This window comes from Haliotis asinina, chromosome 1 (assembly GCF_037392515.1).
Source record: "Haliotis asinina isolate JCU_RB_2024 chromosome 1, JCU_Hal_asi_v2, whole genome shotgun sequence".
NCBI classification, from domain to species: domain Eukaryota; kingdom Metazoa; phylum Mollusca; class Gastropoda; order Lepetellida; family Haliotidae; genus Haliotis; species Haliotis asinina.
Genome location: NC_090280.1, coordinates 104,383,789 through 104,401,930, shown reverse-complemented (window position 1 = coordinate 104,401,930; position 18,142 = coordinate 104,383,789). Strand labels below are relative to the sequence as shown.

Here is an 18,142-nt window from a genome sequence, read left to right as displayed (position 1 = left end):
CCTGACTCTGATGGTGCGGGTTCGAATCCCGGATGGGACTCAACCAAAAAGTACTAGAATTTGTTCTTTACTAAGAAAGTGAAATCCCAAATATGACATATGTTGACCATGTAGGTATGAAGGAGATCAACAAAACCAACAACAATAGATGGTCGCAATGCTGCGGTGACAATAGGGCGAGGCCGATTGTCCATGAGGCGGATTTTTAGTCCGGGTTTGTGGTGTAAGTGTAATGTGATCTAAGATTCGGATGTTTATGGGACGAGAAGTTTCACCTACAGTCACAGCTGATTTTGTAGACAACACCTTTGGGTTGATGTTGTCGGTTTGAGGTGTTTTCCTGCCATTGGCTTTCAGTAGGGTTGTGATGTACAGCTGGTGAAGTAGGTTCCGAAGCATGCTCCTGGTGGGAGGTCTTCCCGAAACGGGGAGAAACGTACGAAGGGGTACTGGTACTGATGCTGATAATTTTGTCGACTAGCTTTGACGGGTAGAGGCTGAACCTCATTATTACAAATACCCACTGTTGTTGTTGCTGTTGACGTTGTCAAACATTTGCATGTATACATTCATCCATAGTGTCTCACTGTTCTCACGTAGATGATCGATACCCACATGGTTGTAGAACATATATATATGTACATATATACAAGATGCCACGTTAAGCCTTGTTCCACCTGGTGCGATGCAAGTCGGACAAACATGAGGGATCATCACTCCAGTGACGTGAATCTGTTCATAGGGATAAACCTTGTGTAATACTGGCCTAACAGGAGGGTTGTACACATAATGACAAGACATCTACCTAACGGATATAAAAGAGAATCACCACCTCGTACCTATGACGTCATCATGACATAATCGATTTTTAAGACGAAAATTGACTAAACGAGGTACATGGAAATCTTCCCCACAGTCATAAGTTGGAGCTGTGACGATATATTGTAGTATCGATACCCGTGATGCGTTATCGGACGATATATTGTAGTATCGATACCCGTGATGCGTTATCCCACGATATTGTAGTATCGATACCCGTGATGCGTTATCGGACGATATATTGTAGTATCGATACCAGTGATGCGTCAAGATTTATACTGTTACTTTCTATTAAAATAAATCTTTTGAAAGAAACTAACTAAAGGCAGCATATCGTGATATGCATCGTATTGATTTAATCATGTTGACATCTTGCCTGTCATTGATAAAGGGCAGAGACATCCAGGCCGGGATTAAAAATTCAATAAGACCACATCGGTGATCGGTTACATTCCAACCGACGAAACATATACAGTCTGACACTTCCGTCATGGATTAGAAGGGAGTTATAATCATTTGGTTGTCGTTTGCACACCTCTAAAAAGAATAAATAAGGAAGTTAGTGATGCGTCGTAGAATCTCTACTAGCAAAATATAACTGCAGTTAACGCAACAAATCAAGCCTTTACTCACAGAATGTATTTAGGCCATCGGCCCATAATGTAATGCAGTTTTACATGCTTGCAGCCATATTTGATTGGAGGTACATTGCAGCAGAAAATGCAAACATTGCCACAATTCTTATGACAGAAGTATTGTTTGAGACATCAATAAACTGAAATTTAACAAAGAAGGGTATGTATAAAACTTGGCCGGAATGTATTTAGTGCGCATAAAAATGTATGCAGTACACACCAAAAGGAAATGATACTTTTTCGGCATATTCATTGTCGCACAAGTTACATGTCTGAGCCTATTTGTGTATCTACCTGTGTTCATCTTTAACTGATGGGAACCACAACGAAACAGTGCAAGAGCATGTTGTTGATAACAGAAGCGTATGGTCCCATAGAAAGATTACTCTTAGAAGGAGAATGTGAACAGGTTCTAGAACTCGATGATGGCAGGTTATGCCATTCTTTATGGGATATATGTTGACTCCAATATTTCATATAACTTTTGTAAGCATATATATATATATATATATATATATAAATATATATATATATATATATATATATATATATATATATATATATATATATATATATATATATATATATATATTTATATATATATATATATATATATATATATATATATATAATATATGAAATATTGGAGTCAACATATAAGGGAGTTATATATATATATATATATATATATATATATATATATATATATATATATATATATATATATATATATATATATATATATATAAGGGAGTTATATATATATAATATATATATATTAATGTATTAATATGAAAGTAAGCAAAGATTTACAAGCCAAAGTTAGAACGTTCTCGACTGGTGAGCCAAAAGCACAATCCAACCCCCAGACGTCAGCCCCCTTATAATAGGATTGGTAACACTTTAGAATAAAAACATCCCGAAGACGATATCACCGCAAATAGGTTTCAACTTCGATAATGACCTAATAATACTATAGAAGGCCTTTTAGATTGTAGAATGGACTTATCAAAATGTTTATGCCACTACAACCATTGAGAAAAAAGAACTCCCAGATACTTATGCCATGGGACACAATTCTTTTCTCTTACCGCTCCACAATTTTGGATTTATCTATATTAACGGAAAGATCATACTCAAAACAATGCTTTTCCAAAACATTAATACCCCTTTGAAGTCGGTAGATTGTATCTGTAGTCGGTAGATTGTATCTGTAGTCCGTAGATTGTATCTGTAGTCGGTAGATTGTATCTGTAGTCGGTAGATTGTATCTGTAGTCGGTAGATAGTATCTGTAGTCGGTAGATTGTATCTGTAGTATCTGTAGTCGGTAGATTGTATCTGTACTCGGTAGATTGCATCTGTAGTCGGTAGATTGTATCTGTAGTCGGTAGATTGTATCTGTAGTCCGTAGATAGTATCTGTAGTCGGTAGATTGTATCTGTAGTCGGTAGATAGTATCTGTAGTCGGTAGATAGTATCTGTAGTCGGTAGATTGTATCTGTAGTCGGTAGATTGTATCTGTAGTCGGTAGATTGTATCTGTAGTCGGTAGATTGTATCTGTAGTCGGTAGATTGTATCTGTAGTCGGTAGATAGTATCGGAGAGGCGTACCGCGTCGTCAGCGACCAACAGGAGAAATGCTTGTGCTAGTTCTTTATGCATCTGTATACCAGGAAAACAAGAAGACTCAATTTCACGAGCCAAATCACCTATAAAAATGGAACATAGAAAGGGACTAAAACACACCCTAGACATACTCCGACATTACACTGGAACATGTTGGTAAACATAATTTTATTAGTTGATATAACACAACATTGAACACAATCATAAATGGATCGGACATAGGTCTTCATTTTAGGAGACACGCCCTTCTCATTTAATACAGACAGTAATCTTGCCCTGTTCACCTCACCAAACGCTTTTGAATAATCTACAAAGAGAGCATACAATTTAACATTTTTTATGAAGTCCGTTTATAATAGTTTGTAAATGTTGTCTGTAGTTTCAATATATCGCTATAGGTATCGTACGTATGTATCGTTCACAAGAATTATCTGGTGTGTCACCGTTTTCGGTGTTGTAGCCATTAAGTAGCCATCAAACAGATGTATCGATGTATCGGCCTTGAAACCTTCCACCTAACAAAAACACAAAGGAAAAACATGTGAAAGGCATGTTCAACTGTTATCAAGTCAAACCAGTCACTACAGGACATGCTGTTTTCTCAGTTTGTGTCTCACCATTAAAGTAACACATGTATTTAGACAGCGATCACACGAGTTTTATTGAGAATTACCGTAATCATAATCAAATTATGACAATCGGGCGGGGATCAGGAGTTATCGTATTTGAGCTCCGCTAAGTGAAGGAAAGAGCGTGTGAAACAGGTTTATCACCTGTGGCATACCGAGTTCATGGGAGTGATGTAAGGGTAGTTGGTTATAGTGAATCGCTGACCCAGACAAACAATAAATTTGAACAAGGCTTATCACCTCATTACTCTATCGCCACAACAGCCATTACCGAGTTCCCTCCTATAGCTGCACACCTAGGTGTGCTGAATTCTTCCAAATGACACTAACCATTACCCATTTGCATATCAGCAAAATTAACTCGGTGGGAATGATCCAACTACCAGACATTTCCCAATGAAATTTAGAGAGCCCTTTATTCAAATACTGGGAAGCCTTCAACGGGGTATGTGAACTTCCCCTGATGTTCCTACAGCGTACAGTAGTACTACGTAACCATGGTAACAGTGTCGGTGGTTAGCGCGCTCGCTCGGCAAGCCTGACGCCAGGTTCAATTCCTTATATGGCTACAATATGTGAAGACCATTTGTGACGTCACCATGATACTGTGGGAATATTGCAACAAGAGGCGAAAAGCGAGTCACCTCAGGTACATTCGTTAGTCACCAAGCTGTTCGGTATAATGACGTAATTCGTGATGATTGGTCACCCAACCATCCACTCTCTAACGCCAAACCATCAGGATACATATGTCATGCAACAGCGCTATGAAGGTACGGATGTATTTTGGAGACAGTACGGTATGCGGACAACAGCCCCCCCTGTGAAGGACTGGCTGCCGATACTGGACACAGATCTTTGACAGGAGCCAGTGTCTGCATTAGGAGCCAGTGCCTGCACTTGCGTCTTGAACCTGGATTTCAACACAACAGTTACGGAACTTCAGTGAGGAGAAATACGGTAAGGTGTGCCGACGCCCATGTTGACAAAGGTAGGCTAACGGTAAAAACAGTACATATTAAAACAAATATAGTTTTCAGAACTCGTGGAAATCTAGACTTGCCACAAGATGAACACGCCTAACCTCTCTGACATCAATGGTGGTTGTGTGTATTAACGATCAAACGTATATTGTGATACATACTGTATCGTAAGATACAGTTATACCAGGTACTGAGACGACTTAATGTGATGTCCTGATGTCCTGATGTCCTGGTGTTATCAAACAGCATACAGACCATCGACAGACTGGTCAGTGAGCCGGACTTCCTGGACAATACAGTTTTTGCAATCACGAACCGGAGTTTGCTTAAGAAGACATGCATTATCTATGTATTTGCAAGCATTTTTCATGTCGGTATACCTTTAATATTATTTAATTAATGTATACCTTAAATGTTAAAAGTCATCTCAATTTTTAAAAAGTCCATCCAAGTTGAGTAAGAGACAGCTGTTTTTTGTCCGCAATAGGTAATTGCCCAGCTACATTAAGTGAGGGCTTGATCGACCGGTTGCAGATGGCGCAGCGGTCGGATACGACCAGACACTCCCAGCCCGACTACACGTTCTTAGTGTGATCCTAACGTGTCCTTAGTTTAGTAGACCCGTGAAGATCAGGTGTTAGAATTGGTCTTCGGTAACCCATGCTTGTCGCAATAGACGACTAACATTATCGGGTGGTCACTGTCGCTGACTTGGCTGACACGTGTCATTGCATCCCAGTTGCGTAAGTCGTAGCTCATATCTGTTGATCACTGGAGTATCTGATCCAGATTCGCTTATTTACAGATCACCGCCATATAGCTAGAATATTGCTGAATGCGGTGTAAACTAAACTCACTCACTTGAACATAATGGTTTTTTTGTCCGTATTTGAGACAGCACGATTACATGTACCGTTATCTTTGCCCATGAGCATATACATGTTCGGACATGGGAGATTAGGATTTATCTTCGGTATCTCCTTAGCCTCGAGGATAGAGGGTCCTCGCATCTCAGAAGTTGCATAACTGTCCTTGACAGACTTACTTCCCATGGAATATGATGTAAGAGCTGACCCACGCCATTCAAGCTGAGCCCATCAACAGACTGACACAGAAAGTATTGCTATCAGACATTCGCAACTCATGATCAGCAAATCCTGAAACGACCAAAGGAATGTAACCATAAACTACAGGGTTTTCATTCTCCTTGCTATGTGAGTGACCAAATGACCTCTAACACAACAAGGTCGTGTAGATGTCATTGTCAGGTGTGCTGTAGGCCGAGTTTGAGAGATTAACTCGCGACAGACTCGCATAGTCTTTTGTTCGGCAGCGCTTCTTGACACCGTGAACACATGGACATGTACACAGCACAAATACTTCAATTGGCCTTAAAGGCGGTCTTCCCGCATCTACGCATCCTTAATTACAAACTTCAATGGAACAGAGAACTACCCCACACATTGTGACAGTCTGTGACAGTTGTAATAACTAACGGTTGCAATCACCGGCGTACTCTCACTACTCATTCACTGATTCACTGATTCTCCTCGTGTGAATTCATCAACACTAAACATTCGACAATGGCATGTCTTCAGCTTGTACGTGTTCACGATGTACATATCGAGTGATGGAGGGTATTCATCTGTTAATCAATGGAAGGTGCGCTGTCTAAATATAATTGTATTCCAAAATTGCCATTGTATCGAGATATGGCATGTCCATTTTCTCTTCTGGGGCTACTAGAGTTGAGTGAGTGAGTTTATTGTTATGCCGCTTTTGGAAATATTCCAGCAATATCACTACGGCGGACTCAAGAAGTGGACATAACACATTGTACGCATGTACGGGATCGAACTCGTATCTTCATTGTGGCGAACTGACGTTTTAGTATATCTTACTACGGACATGCCTGTGGGCCTTCAACCGGTGGTTTCAGTGTATCGTAATACCAGCATGCCTGTGGGCCCTCAATTTCTGGTTTCAGTGTATCGTAATACCAGCATGCCCGTGGGCCTTCAACCTCTGGTTTTAGTGTATTGTAATGTCAGCATGCCCGTGGGCCTTCAACGGGTGGTTTCACTGTATCGTAATGCTAGCATGCCTGTGGGCCCTCAATCTCTGGTTTCAGTATATCGTAATACCAGCATGCCTATGGGACTTCAACCTCTGGTTTCAGAGTGTCGCAGTACCGGAGCCTGTGGGCCTTTATCCGCTGGCTTTTAGCCTAGTATGCTTGTCAAAAGACGTGACTTGCTGGATTAGGTTGCCTTCATTTGGTCGAGTGCGTTGATTAATGCTGATGATGTTAATCATTGGATTGTCTGTCAGGATTATTTACAAACCGGTCATGTAGTCGGAATATCGCTCAGCGGGGATGAAACAACAAGCAAAAAACTACATAAAATAAACAAAGATAACTCGAAGCCTTCTGTAATCGTATATAAACCATGAAACGATTATATCTAGCTGAATCTCCCACGTAGCCTGCTCAAAGTGTGCCGTCTTCGTGGTTTCAATGTCCATGAATATTTCCTGCTGACCGCGAAGTCGCCTCACCTCGACCAGGTGATCTCGACCAGGTGACCTCGACAGGTGCTCGGACGGTAGAACTTCCTTGTTTTATTGACGACGAACCCAAACACTTGATGACCTCAGCTCCAGAAGGTGGTCAACAAAACTAATTGTGTACCTGGTTTAAGATCAGAACGTCTGTGGCAGGTAACACTTAACCAATAGTAGCGGGGCGATATAGGTTTTCAAGTGGAAAATATCTGGATTCTTTCAAAATCCGACATTCTTAATATGTCACTACAGGCTTGTAACTATACTAGTATATGTGCGTGTTGCGACATTAGACGAGTCCAGTTACATGGCAGGGGCGAAAGCTTTGGTTCGGATTTGGCGTAGTTATATAAGGTTCCTGGTCGTATGTCACGTGGGTAAAGTAGCTAACACGTGGTCTATTCCCGACACACTATCCTTTATCCGTGTCTCCTCCCTCACGGGGCGGTGGAGCAGTCTAGTAATTACAGCGTTCCCTACATGGGGACAATATGTGAAGCCCATCCCTGACGTCGCCCACCGGGATATTGCTGGAATACATGTATTGCTGCAAGCGAGGTAAAACTAAATTGACTCACTCACTCCTGGGACCCGTTAAACAAACCTATCTTTGTGAAATGCAATATTAAGGCATGGCGAATTCGACCAGCTTCCAGCTAAAGGGTCCAAGGTCTTGAGGGATGAAGCCATCACAAGGAAACCACAAACACCACAAAAGGTCTGTTCATGTGGAGAACCGGAGGAGGTAGTCACTATTTATAGATAACGTTCACATGAGATGATGTCGAGGAAGGACCCCAGTGTGGACTGTGATGTACGTACTTCCTGCTAGCGAGATATATCTCCCACCGGGGGTAGATTATATAATGTGTGGACAGTAGGTTCTTCATTCACTAAGTAGGACGACTGCGGCAGACATTACTAAAATACGACTAAATACTTCCTTGTAATGAGGAAACAAATCAAGTACTTTCTTAAAGATTATCTATACACCCTTGATGAGCAACATGTGTTAAAATGTTTGTTTGAATGTGTATTGTGTTGGAGGCAGTGGATGTGTGTGGTTGATTACATAGAGCGGCTTGGGCTGACAATGTTGGTATCACACAGATGGTCCTCCATGTTTTCCCTGCGTCTACCATATTGTGTTGTCGCCCTTGGGGATCTGGGACAAGACTAAGTGAGTTGGTATGGTTTTATGCCAATCTTAGTGACATTCCTGCTATATAATCAGAATTAAACCTGAAATTTGCCTCATAAATTGTACCCGTGGAAATCGGAAAGAAATGGAACCAGGGCATTCAAGCTGGAAACAAACCCATCTACCTGTGGCGCCACTGTGCTGACGGTAGCGTGAGTGAGCTTAGTTTAACGCCGCGTTCAGCAATAGCCTAGCTATATGGCGGTGGTCTGTAAATAATTACGTCTGGACCAGACAATCCAGTGATAAACAGAATGAGCATCGAATGAACGGTCTGTAAATAAACGAATCTGGATCAGATAATCCAGTGATCGACAGATATGAGCTTCGAATTACACAACTGTGTCAACCACGTCAGCGAGTGTGACCACCCGACCTTGTTAGTCGTCTATTACGACAAGCATGCGTTACTGAAAACCAATTCTAACACCTGATCTTCACGGGTCTACTAATGGTAGAAAACTAATGACACTTTAGGATCACACTAAGAACGTGTAGTCGGGCTGCACCATCTGCAACCGGTCGAACAAACCTCACTTAATGTAGCTGGGCAATTACCTATTGCGGCATAAAACAGCTGTCTCTTACTGAACGTGGATGGACTTTTGAGTCTCTTTGATCTCGACATGAAAGATGTTTGAAAATACATAGATAATGTACGTCTTCTTAAGCAAACTCCGGTTCGTGATTACAGAAACTGTTTTGTCAAGGAAGTCCGGTTCACTGACCAGTCTGTCGATGGTCTGTATGCTGTTTGATAACATCAGGACATCAGGACATCAGCCCCGATGTGTGTATCAGTACCTGATATAACCAGTCATCTCTGTATATCATATAATACAGTATGTATCACAATATACGTTTGATCGTTACTTCACACAACCACCATCGATGTCAGAGGCGGTAGACGTATTCCTCTTGTGAAGAAACCAATCACACGATGAGAACATCCATTCTTGAATCGACTTGAAAGGTAAGGTGGAGTCAAATGGGGTGTAAGGTCGGAAAAAGATTAAATACATGTAAATAAATACGTGCGTGCGTGCGCGTGTGTGTGTGCGTGTGCGTGTGCGTGCGTGTTTGTGTGCGTGCGTGCGTGCGTGCGTGTGCGTGTGTGTGTGCGTGCGCGTGTGTGTGTGTGTGCGCGTGTGTGTGCGCGCGCGTGCGTGTGTGTGTTTGTGTGTGTGTTTGTGTGTGTGTGCGTGCGTGTGTGTGTGAATGTGTGTGTGTGCGTGCGTGTGTGTGTGTGTGAGAGAGAGAATGTGTGTGTGTGTGTGTGTGTGTGTGTGTGTGTGTGTGTGTGTGTGTGTGTGTGTGTGTGTGTGTGTGTGTGTGTGTGTGTGTGTGTGTGTGTGTGTGTGTGTGTGTGTGTGTGTGTGTGCATGCTGCAACCGCACGTGAGTAAGCGCTTGTATTTGTCAGGTTCAATGGCAATAATATTGTGCTACTCCACTATGATCCCATGTGGCAGTTTGACGTGCATGTCCCACGCAGACACAGTATACTGAGCCAAGCCGTCCCTGTTTTATTTCCCACTGACGCACGGCTGGGTATCAACAGGTACCATCTTTTAACGGATGTTTGGTTCCATGCCAAGGAATAGAACCGCCTACCTTCCGGTCTCCAGACAGACCCTCTATTCATGCCTGGTTTGGTGTTTAACAGTAAATACTATGCCACTATTCGAGTGCCACCTATGCACAGGCTTCATTCATTTCACTTCCACTGGTGTAACAACATGGTAAATACTGGCCTTTAAAAAATGAGAGGTGATGATCATGGATTTTCCAGCTTATCTTTTATACCGATTTCATATGATATTAGTAATGAAAATACTCTTCACTGGACAGCTGACACACACATTTTGTAAATATAGAAAACTAATACATCCATTTGGCATTTTAGAGGTTGATTAATAATGATTAGAGTATAATTCTATACGGAAACGTTGCACCATAATACATTAAATAAACTGTTATCAGTAAAATATCATAGGTTTCTTTTTTATATATCATCTACAAGCAGTATTCCCACGATAAATACACTAAACATTTCAAAACATGTTCTGGGACATCAGGCTATTCGCTGACTGTCAGTATATTGGCCTGTCCTTGGTGTCCAGGGTTGATCTTACACTCAGCACGTCTGTCAATGATTCGTATCTCATTAGAAACACCGTAAACCGGACACTTCATCATTATGGACAATTTACCATACATAACACCTTATTATCGGGTAGCTCATTATTATATCCTCATTATGCGAACTGTGTGACCCAGACACCTCCTCATACCAGACATCTCATCATATCATGCCAGACATATCACTATACCAGACACTTCACCATCCCAAACACCTTGTCATACCGGTCATCCATCATACCGGACACCACACCTTGTCAGACACCTCACCATACCAGACACCTCACGCTGCCAGCCTTCTCACTATACAGGGCACCTCCCCATGCTAGACACCTCCTCATACCAGACACCTCCTCATACCAGACATCTCATCATACCAGACACATCCTCATACCAGACATCTCATCATATCATACCAGACATCTCATCATATCATACCAGACATCTCATCATATCATACCAGACACCTCCTCATATCATACCAGACACCTCCTCATACCAGACATCTCATCATATCCGAAGTTTACTGTTCCGTACAACTCTTTGTGTGTACAGTCAACCAGAACATGCTTATCCCTCCTTTACATCATCACCACAAGTACTGTAAAAACTAAAACATGGCACGACAAAAAAACGTCTCAGTTAACCTCAACTATGCCCCCGCTGGGCGGACCAGGAAGCGAGCTGAGAATCACGTCATTGTAATCAACACAGTTAGATGTTCCGTCCCTGCCAGGTGGCACGGTACACAATGCATAATCTCTTAGTCTTTGTTTGTTTTGTGCCACAAGATACTTTGTTCTATAAACAATCGAGTAAGTGTGTATAGATGTCCGCGCAGATTTAAGTGTTGATGTGCCATTGATGTTTTAGTGGCGTATGTGTAGAGCACTCTGAAGACGAAGGACTGGACATCTCAGGGGAAGCTGTGTTTAGCGCATCCTGCAGTAAAGGTAGGGTATTATATCTCTTACTTATGTCCAGCATGTGTACAGCGAAATTTGCAGTATACATGTGGTATAGACGAGCACAAAACATATATGTATATGTACCTTTCAGTGCTAAAGTAATAACATATATACATGTATGTGTACAAAATACATACCAAGAGCACATGACACATTAACTAGAAAAGTTCTCCACGTTCAGTCACAGCAGAGACAGGTGCCAGTAGCAGGAGAGAGATGATCTGGTAAATCTGTAACACCAATAAACGTTAGAATACAGGATGGATGACGACATTTTAGTGGTATCTCCTGTACAGTGCAATCTGAAATCTGTATCGTACTAAGAACAGTGCGTGCAGTTCATTTCTGATATACTGCGTACACGTATTACACCTATGCACTACCCGGTGATAGAAGGTTCTCTCTAGTATCACATCTAACTCTTTATCTTCTAAAACTGCCTCCAAATCTTAGAATATGGTACACACGTAGAACAGCTAATCATAGTTTACCCATAGTAACTGAAAGATGGATCAGCGATGTTAGATCTGACAATTTATGTACATTATGTAGTAGTTTAGTAGAAAAACGAGAGGTTTGTTCAGAAAGACGATGGGCGAGCCGGTGTTGATTGACAGCTGAATATGACGAGGGCGCAGTCAGAGACGCATATTCAGCTGTCAGCATTATCTATGTGGACAAACCTTGAGTGATTGGATAGCGTCATGTGCCACGCCCTCATTGCGTGTTTTCAAAATCTGCGCTGGACGTTTGAATTTGAAATCATTCTGTTTCACACCATCGCGATGTCAAGCCAGGAGTGGAATGACACCATAGACGACATTACATTGTCACACATAATGGACGAAATTGAAAGTAATAGACTTGAATGAGATGAGACAATCAAAGACACAATTCTTTTCCAAGCTGCTGAGGTTATGAAAACTCAGTCGGTCATGTAGATGGTTTGACTCTGATGTCAAACACAGACGAACGTGCAGCGGTTCCTGAACTTTCAAGCTGTACTTTTAATGAGGTCATGAAAAAATATGATGTAGACATGGGCAGTCCAACTCATCTGAAAGTTCAACTTGATTGTGATGTCTTTCACAACGAATTTGTAGTAGCGGTAAACGAAAACAAGAAACACAGAATAGTCCAAAACATGATGACGACATCAATCATTGTTTTGCTGAAACTGAGAAAGGAATACGCGGAAAATGCGAAATGGTTCGAGCAGTGGAGAAAACAACGTAAAGACGACGCTGTCCCGATCTGAAAGACTTAATTGTGGAGACAGTGAACGTTTGGTTATCAAAATTTGTTGCTGAGGTGCGTCAAGTGAGGGGGACTGATACCCACGAAGACGTTGTGTTTGATCATGACTGGGTTTCTTTGGGCAATGAGAGAGCGAGGCAATGACATAAACTTCCTCGATGTCAAGCGCGACGAGTGCTATCAGTTTCGCCGAGTATTCAGCACTCAAACGTCCAAACTTGGAATGACTACAAAACATGCCCACATCGTAACAAGACGGTGAGCGAATTTTATGGAAGAAAGATGTTTTTCGGGAGCAAAACTGCACAGTCTCCTGAACACTGTTTTTCTATAACTGTAAACTGTTTGGTTTGAGAGCATGCGATGAACACCGTTTGTTCGTGGGAACACAAATTGTCCGGGATCAACAGGGCAATTTCATCGAATTGTATTTTTAATTAAGTAGTAATTATTATTGGGTCAGACCGCTTAGTGTTTTGAACGATAATTATTATGGGTCACATTTCGTATCATAAATGTTCACTACTTTTAGTATTTTGGCAGCAGGCTTTCAGGAAGTACTTTAGTGTTGCCTCCTCTTGAGTTTTTGTTTTCATTATTTGTGCGTACTTCCGGGACACTGCTAGAAGGTTCTACGTTGATGGCGATGGTTACATGTGCTCGAATATTGTTGAAATATCGACTGTATATAAAAAGTTACGGATACACACATTTAGTTGAGTCACATCATCAATCTCCGTCAACGCTGACCTACATAATCCCTGCGTGAGCGCTTGCTGTGTTACATTCGCCATAACTGTTTCTCACTCTTACATCAAGACATCGGTGAGTTGACATTATATTTGTGACCCATTACTTTAGAACTGACTCAGTTGTATTGTACATGAAGCCTATCTTGTGAATCTTTTGTATCTTGCCTTTGCGTTTGCTGAATACATAAATATTGAAAATCTTAAGACTTGTCAGTGTTATTTTTTGCTGGTTCGGTGGGGATTTCTTACACCTTTCGTCACGGCAATTTGTAACAAAGGTAAAGCTGCTAAACACTTAAACGGTGGACAGGCAAAGACACTCCGACATCACACCTCGAGTGAAGTGCCGGAAATGTACGAACTGTAGCTGATGAAAAGTGGTTATCAAGGCCCTTTCTAGAGGCAAGCTCTCGCACTCGGAATAAAATAGAGGATGACTTGAGATACAGCTTCCAGGTACTAGGTGTAAACAAGCCGAGATCATTGATGAAGGATATTTGCAGTGCAGGGGGTATCGAAGGCAACTAATTTAATCACTGCATCTGTGCAACGCGAATTTACGAAGCAGGCATTGAAGAATGGGAGATCATAAGAATCACAGGTCGTCTTTTTCAGTCAGATACAAACGACCATCTGTCGACATGTTGGCAGACATTTTCAACAAGTCAGAAGATACAAACGACCATCTGTCGACATGTTGGCAGACATTTCCAACAAGTCAGAAGATACAAACGACCATCTGTCGACATGTTGGCAGACATTTCCAACAAGTCAGAAGATACAAACGACCATCTGTCGACATGTTGGCAGACATTTCCAACAAGTTCTCTGTTGGTTCTGTTGAACATGGCCCTTTCATAATGAGTGTTTAACACTTCCAACGACAAACCAACAAATTCTTCGTCAATGAAATATTATCTACCAGAACTTCCATAATTACTGAATTGAAGATGTTCTCTGATTGTTCACCCTTTATCTACTTGTGCAGATGCTTTAAAAGTATTTCAGCAGAGAAACTAGTCGTTAATTAAGGTCAAATTATCTTCATGAAGTGGATTTTCTGTACCTGTAATTGAGTTCCGAATTTGTATGAAAAGTTAACGCTATTTGTTCCACATTACCTCGTTTGAATATGTAATATGTTCTCGAAACTAAAAAGTTATAAAAGTCATTTTGTTGGAGTTTATTTCAGCAGGTTTACATTCGACTAAGATAGGTAAACTGAAACTGTGTTGTGTGTAAGAGCTGTAGGCGTGTCTTGGTAACCTGTAATGAGGCAATCAGATAGCCACATTCTTAGATTCCTTCAAGCCCTGGTGTAACTATTAGATAGACCACGGGTAAGATCAAAGGGGCCGCTACCAGGGCACGGTACAAGTAATGAAGCAGTCGGCGACGACCATTTCCTTTTAACATGTCCAAGTGTGGCGACCCTATGAAATAAATATCTGCCTAAGTATTTTTGTAATAATCCCTCAATAGATAAATCCACCTCAATATGAAATCCAGTTATAAAGCACTCACACTGAAAGTAGCCAAATACATCAATAAATGTGTGTGTTTGTACATATGACACCTACCATGTGCATAATTGTAACTTTTTTATTGTTGCCATGTATAAACTCACACCCTTCACGTTGCAAATTATCTGTGTGCTCTCTGTGCCACAACAAGTGATTTATGAGAATAAACTTTTGTTTCCTTTGTCTTTTGTTAGCGTAACAACAGATGTTGCACATACGATGCATTCGTACATATAGAAAGCGATACGTTACACTGTTGCTATGCGAATCCAAATCTATTCAATTTACACAGAGTTGGAAATACTACCTACTATCTACGTATGTGATAGTACCACCGTAGGAAATGTACAACATTTGCTTTACATACTATAATGAGAATTTCGAGCCAATATACATAAGTACTAGAAGTGTAAGTGTGGGAATAGGAAGAGAAAGACAGGAGAAGATGGTAGGAATAGATGGCACGGGAGGGGGCGTGAACAGACTTCTTCATCGCAATGCCAGCACCCACATGGGCATCCCCCAGATGACAACAAGCGATGTTGACAGACAGACGATGATAGACAGAGGCAGAACTCCAGAAACGTCCGAGTGTAAGTCCGTGTGTATCCGGCAACACAACCAGCCTTTCTATAAACTGACACAGCGCAACAAAGTGTGGCTATATCGCCATTTAGTCAGAACGTTTATGAACAGGAAGTAAACAATAGATTGCAAAGAGTAGGTAACTGGGGCGCTATCAAGAGGGTCTGCCGCTAAAAACACCATTGCCATTAAACATATATGATATGAAAAGTGACCATGGTAACCATCACCTAATCAATGATTATACACACTACAAAATACTCTCGCATCACAATATAAACATAACACACCGTGAGTGTTTATAATATGAGTCTATGTTTTTTAAAGAGGTATATATCTGACAATGTTTTCTTATTTGGTTTTGATGGTAATTTGTCTTTGAGTAATCTTTTGCTCAGGTTCTACGTCTAAATTTCGGACTATTTTCGGTGAATTTTCTTGTGGGCTAGAATCTTTCAGGCACAGCAAGCTACATATGCATAGCAAGCATATTTTCCAGCAAAATCTGGAAACTATTTCGCACTGGCTTTCACGGAAACTTGTTTCATTCATTTTTGAAAATATATTTTGGATGGTATTCCCAACTTGTGCTTCAGTCAATCCGTGTCCCACAGCGGAAATATTTTCTGCTGACAAACATGAGCATTTTGTATATTTAAAACTTTACATGTTCTAATCCCATTCAAAGAGATTCATTACATTGGATGAAACGTAGACATTTGTTCCCCACTTTTGTTCCAGCTACTGTTATGTTTGAATAAGCCAGAAACAATATGATAACAACGGATCGTGACGAGGGATTGTATGCAGCGTTGACAACAGTACTTGTAGTTGTAGCAGTAGTTGATGTTGTTCTAGAGGTTCACTGCTCGCATTTTTGACGGGATCTCATGTGAAGGTGTCACACCTATACATACATTGATGTTATATTAATATAGGTCCCATCGTATGCCATATTTGGGATTTCACTTTCTTAGTAAAGTACAAATTCTAGTACTTTTTTGTTTGAGTCCCATCCGCTCAGTCACCGCGACTTCCACAAAAACGGACTGGTAGTCTAGATTGCGTACTTTGTGTACCCCTCTGATGAGTGTAAATTGGCACGGCCCCCACGGCCGAAAGCTATGATTACATAATGCCGTTTAGAAAGTGGTCAATGCAACGTAAATGCAAATCCTTGATCTCATGAGTGGGAGTGTTAGTAGCAAGACCAATGTAAATAGTATTTCTGTCAAACCACCGACGACACTTTATTTTTGAGATAATATTCAAAGCGGCACGAGTGTATTCATACATGATGCTAGGAGAAGAAAGAACGCCAAGCGAACAATGCAGTCATCACTCAAACATTGGATATACTAAACCACAACCTCACTATTTCCACAGGTAAGAGAGGTGCGCCATCTTCCAAAGCGCTTGTCCCCAGGGTTGTTCCGTACAGTATTCCAACAACCAGTGGTGTGTAAATATGGACTCCAGCTCCACCACGACCTACGCTCTACCCCCAACCGACCAACAGGACCCCCTCGAACCGGAGTTTGAGCCGCCAAACACTAGGGGTTCTGTTGATGAACAGATTTACGACAGACCGTCAATATGGCGGCAACTGTGGGGAGTCCGCAACGTGCTGATCGTTCTCCTAACACCGATGATCCTGCTGCCACTACCCCTAGCGGCTGACGACCCGGTACGTATCTGTATCCAGCTTCATGACGAGATCTAACTGTTTCAAACCACCAACATTAACTTTGTAAAAGTTCCAAGAATGCAGACATAAGATGGCTGAATCCTGTCACCCCTGTGTCACAATACGTGGGTGGGCATTCTAATGACAATGGTATTTGTGGGAGTCTGTGTCCTCGCATAATCACGTAGGTTAGTTATAATATTGCTATACTGGATCAGGACGTAGATAGTACAAGCCGGACAGTTTGTGCTGAACACCGTGTATGTTAGTTCAAACGGAAAGTGAAAGTCATTGTTCACTTGAAGGTTCTCCCCTTTCAGAAAACACAATGTGCCTACGTGATACTGGTGATGGCTGTGTTCTGGATCACAGAGGCAGTTCCCATCGCAGCCACATCACTCATCCCCATCTTCCTCTTCCCAATGATGGGTCTACTTTCTGCCAGGACGGTGTCAGCAACATACCTCAACGTGAGTGCATGCAACATCGTCAGTGTCAGCAACATACGTCAGTGACAGTAACACACCTCAGTTGTCAGCAACATACCTCAGTTGTCAGTAACATACCTCAGTTGTCAGTAACATACCTCAGTTGTCAGTAACATACCTCAGTTGTCAGTAACATACCTCAGTGGCAGTAACATACCCCAGTTGTCAGTAACATACCTCAGTTGTCAGTAACATACCTCAGTTGTCAGTAACACACCTCAGTGACAGTAACACACCTCAGTTGTCAGTAACACACCTCAGTTGTCAGTAACATACCTCAG

General features: G+C 41.5%; 1 protein-coding gene across 2 annotated transcripts in view; it reads left to right on the top strand.

Annotated features, from left to right (window-relative positions):
* Window positions 1-4,554: 4,554 nt before the first annotated feature.
* LOC137285669 (solute carrier family 13 member 2-like) overlaps window positions 4,555-18,142 on the top strand; it is a 37,531-nt gene continuing 23,943 nt past the window's right edge. Inside the window, exons 1-4 of one of the 2 annotated variants that reach the window (XM_067817752.1) lie at window positions 4,555-4,671; window positions 11,475-11,554; window positions 17,073-17,373; window positions 17,694-17,843. In XM_067817752.1, coding sequence (XP_067673853.1) covers window positions 17,155-17,373; window positions 17,694-17,843 — 369 coding nt within the window. In that variant the 5' untranslated portion in view covers window positions 4,555-4,671; window positions 11,475-11,554; window positions 17,073-17,154. Of the gene's footprint in view, window positions 4,672-7,666; window positions 7,818-11,474; window positions 11,555-17,072; window positions 17,374-17,693; window positions 17,844-18,142 lie in introns of those variants that run through there. The other variant, XM_067817753.1, reaches the window with a different exon arrangement.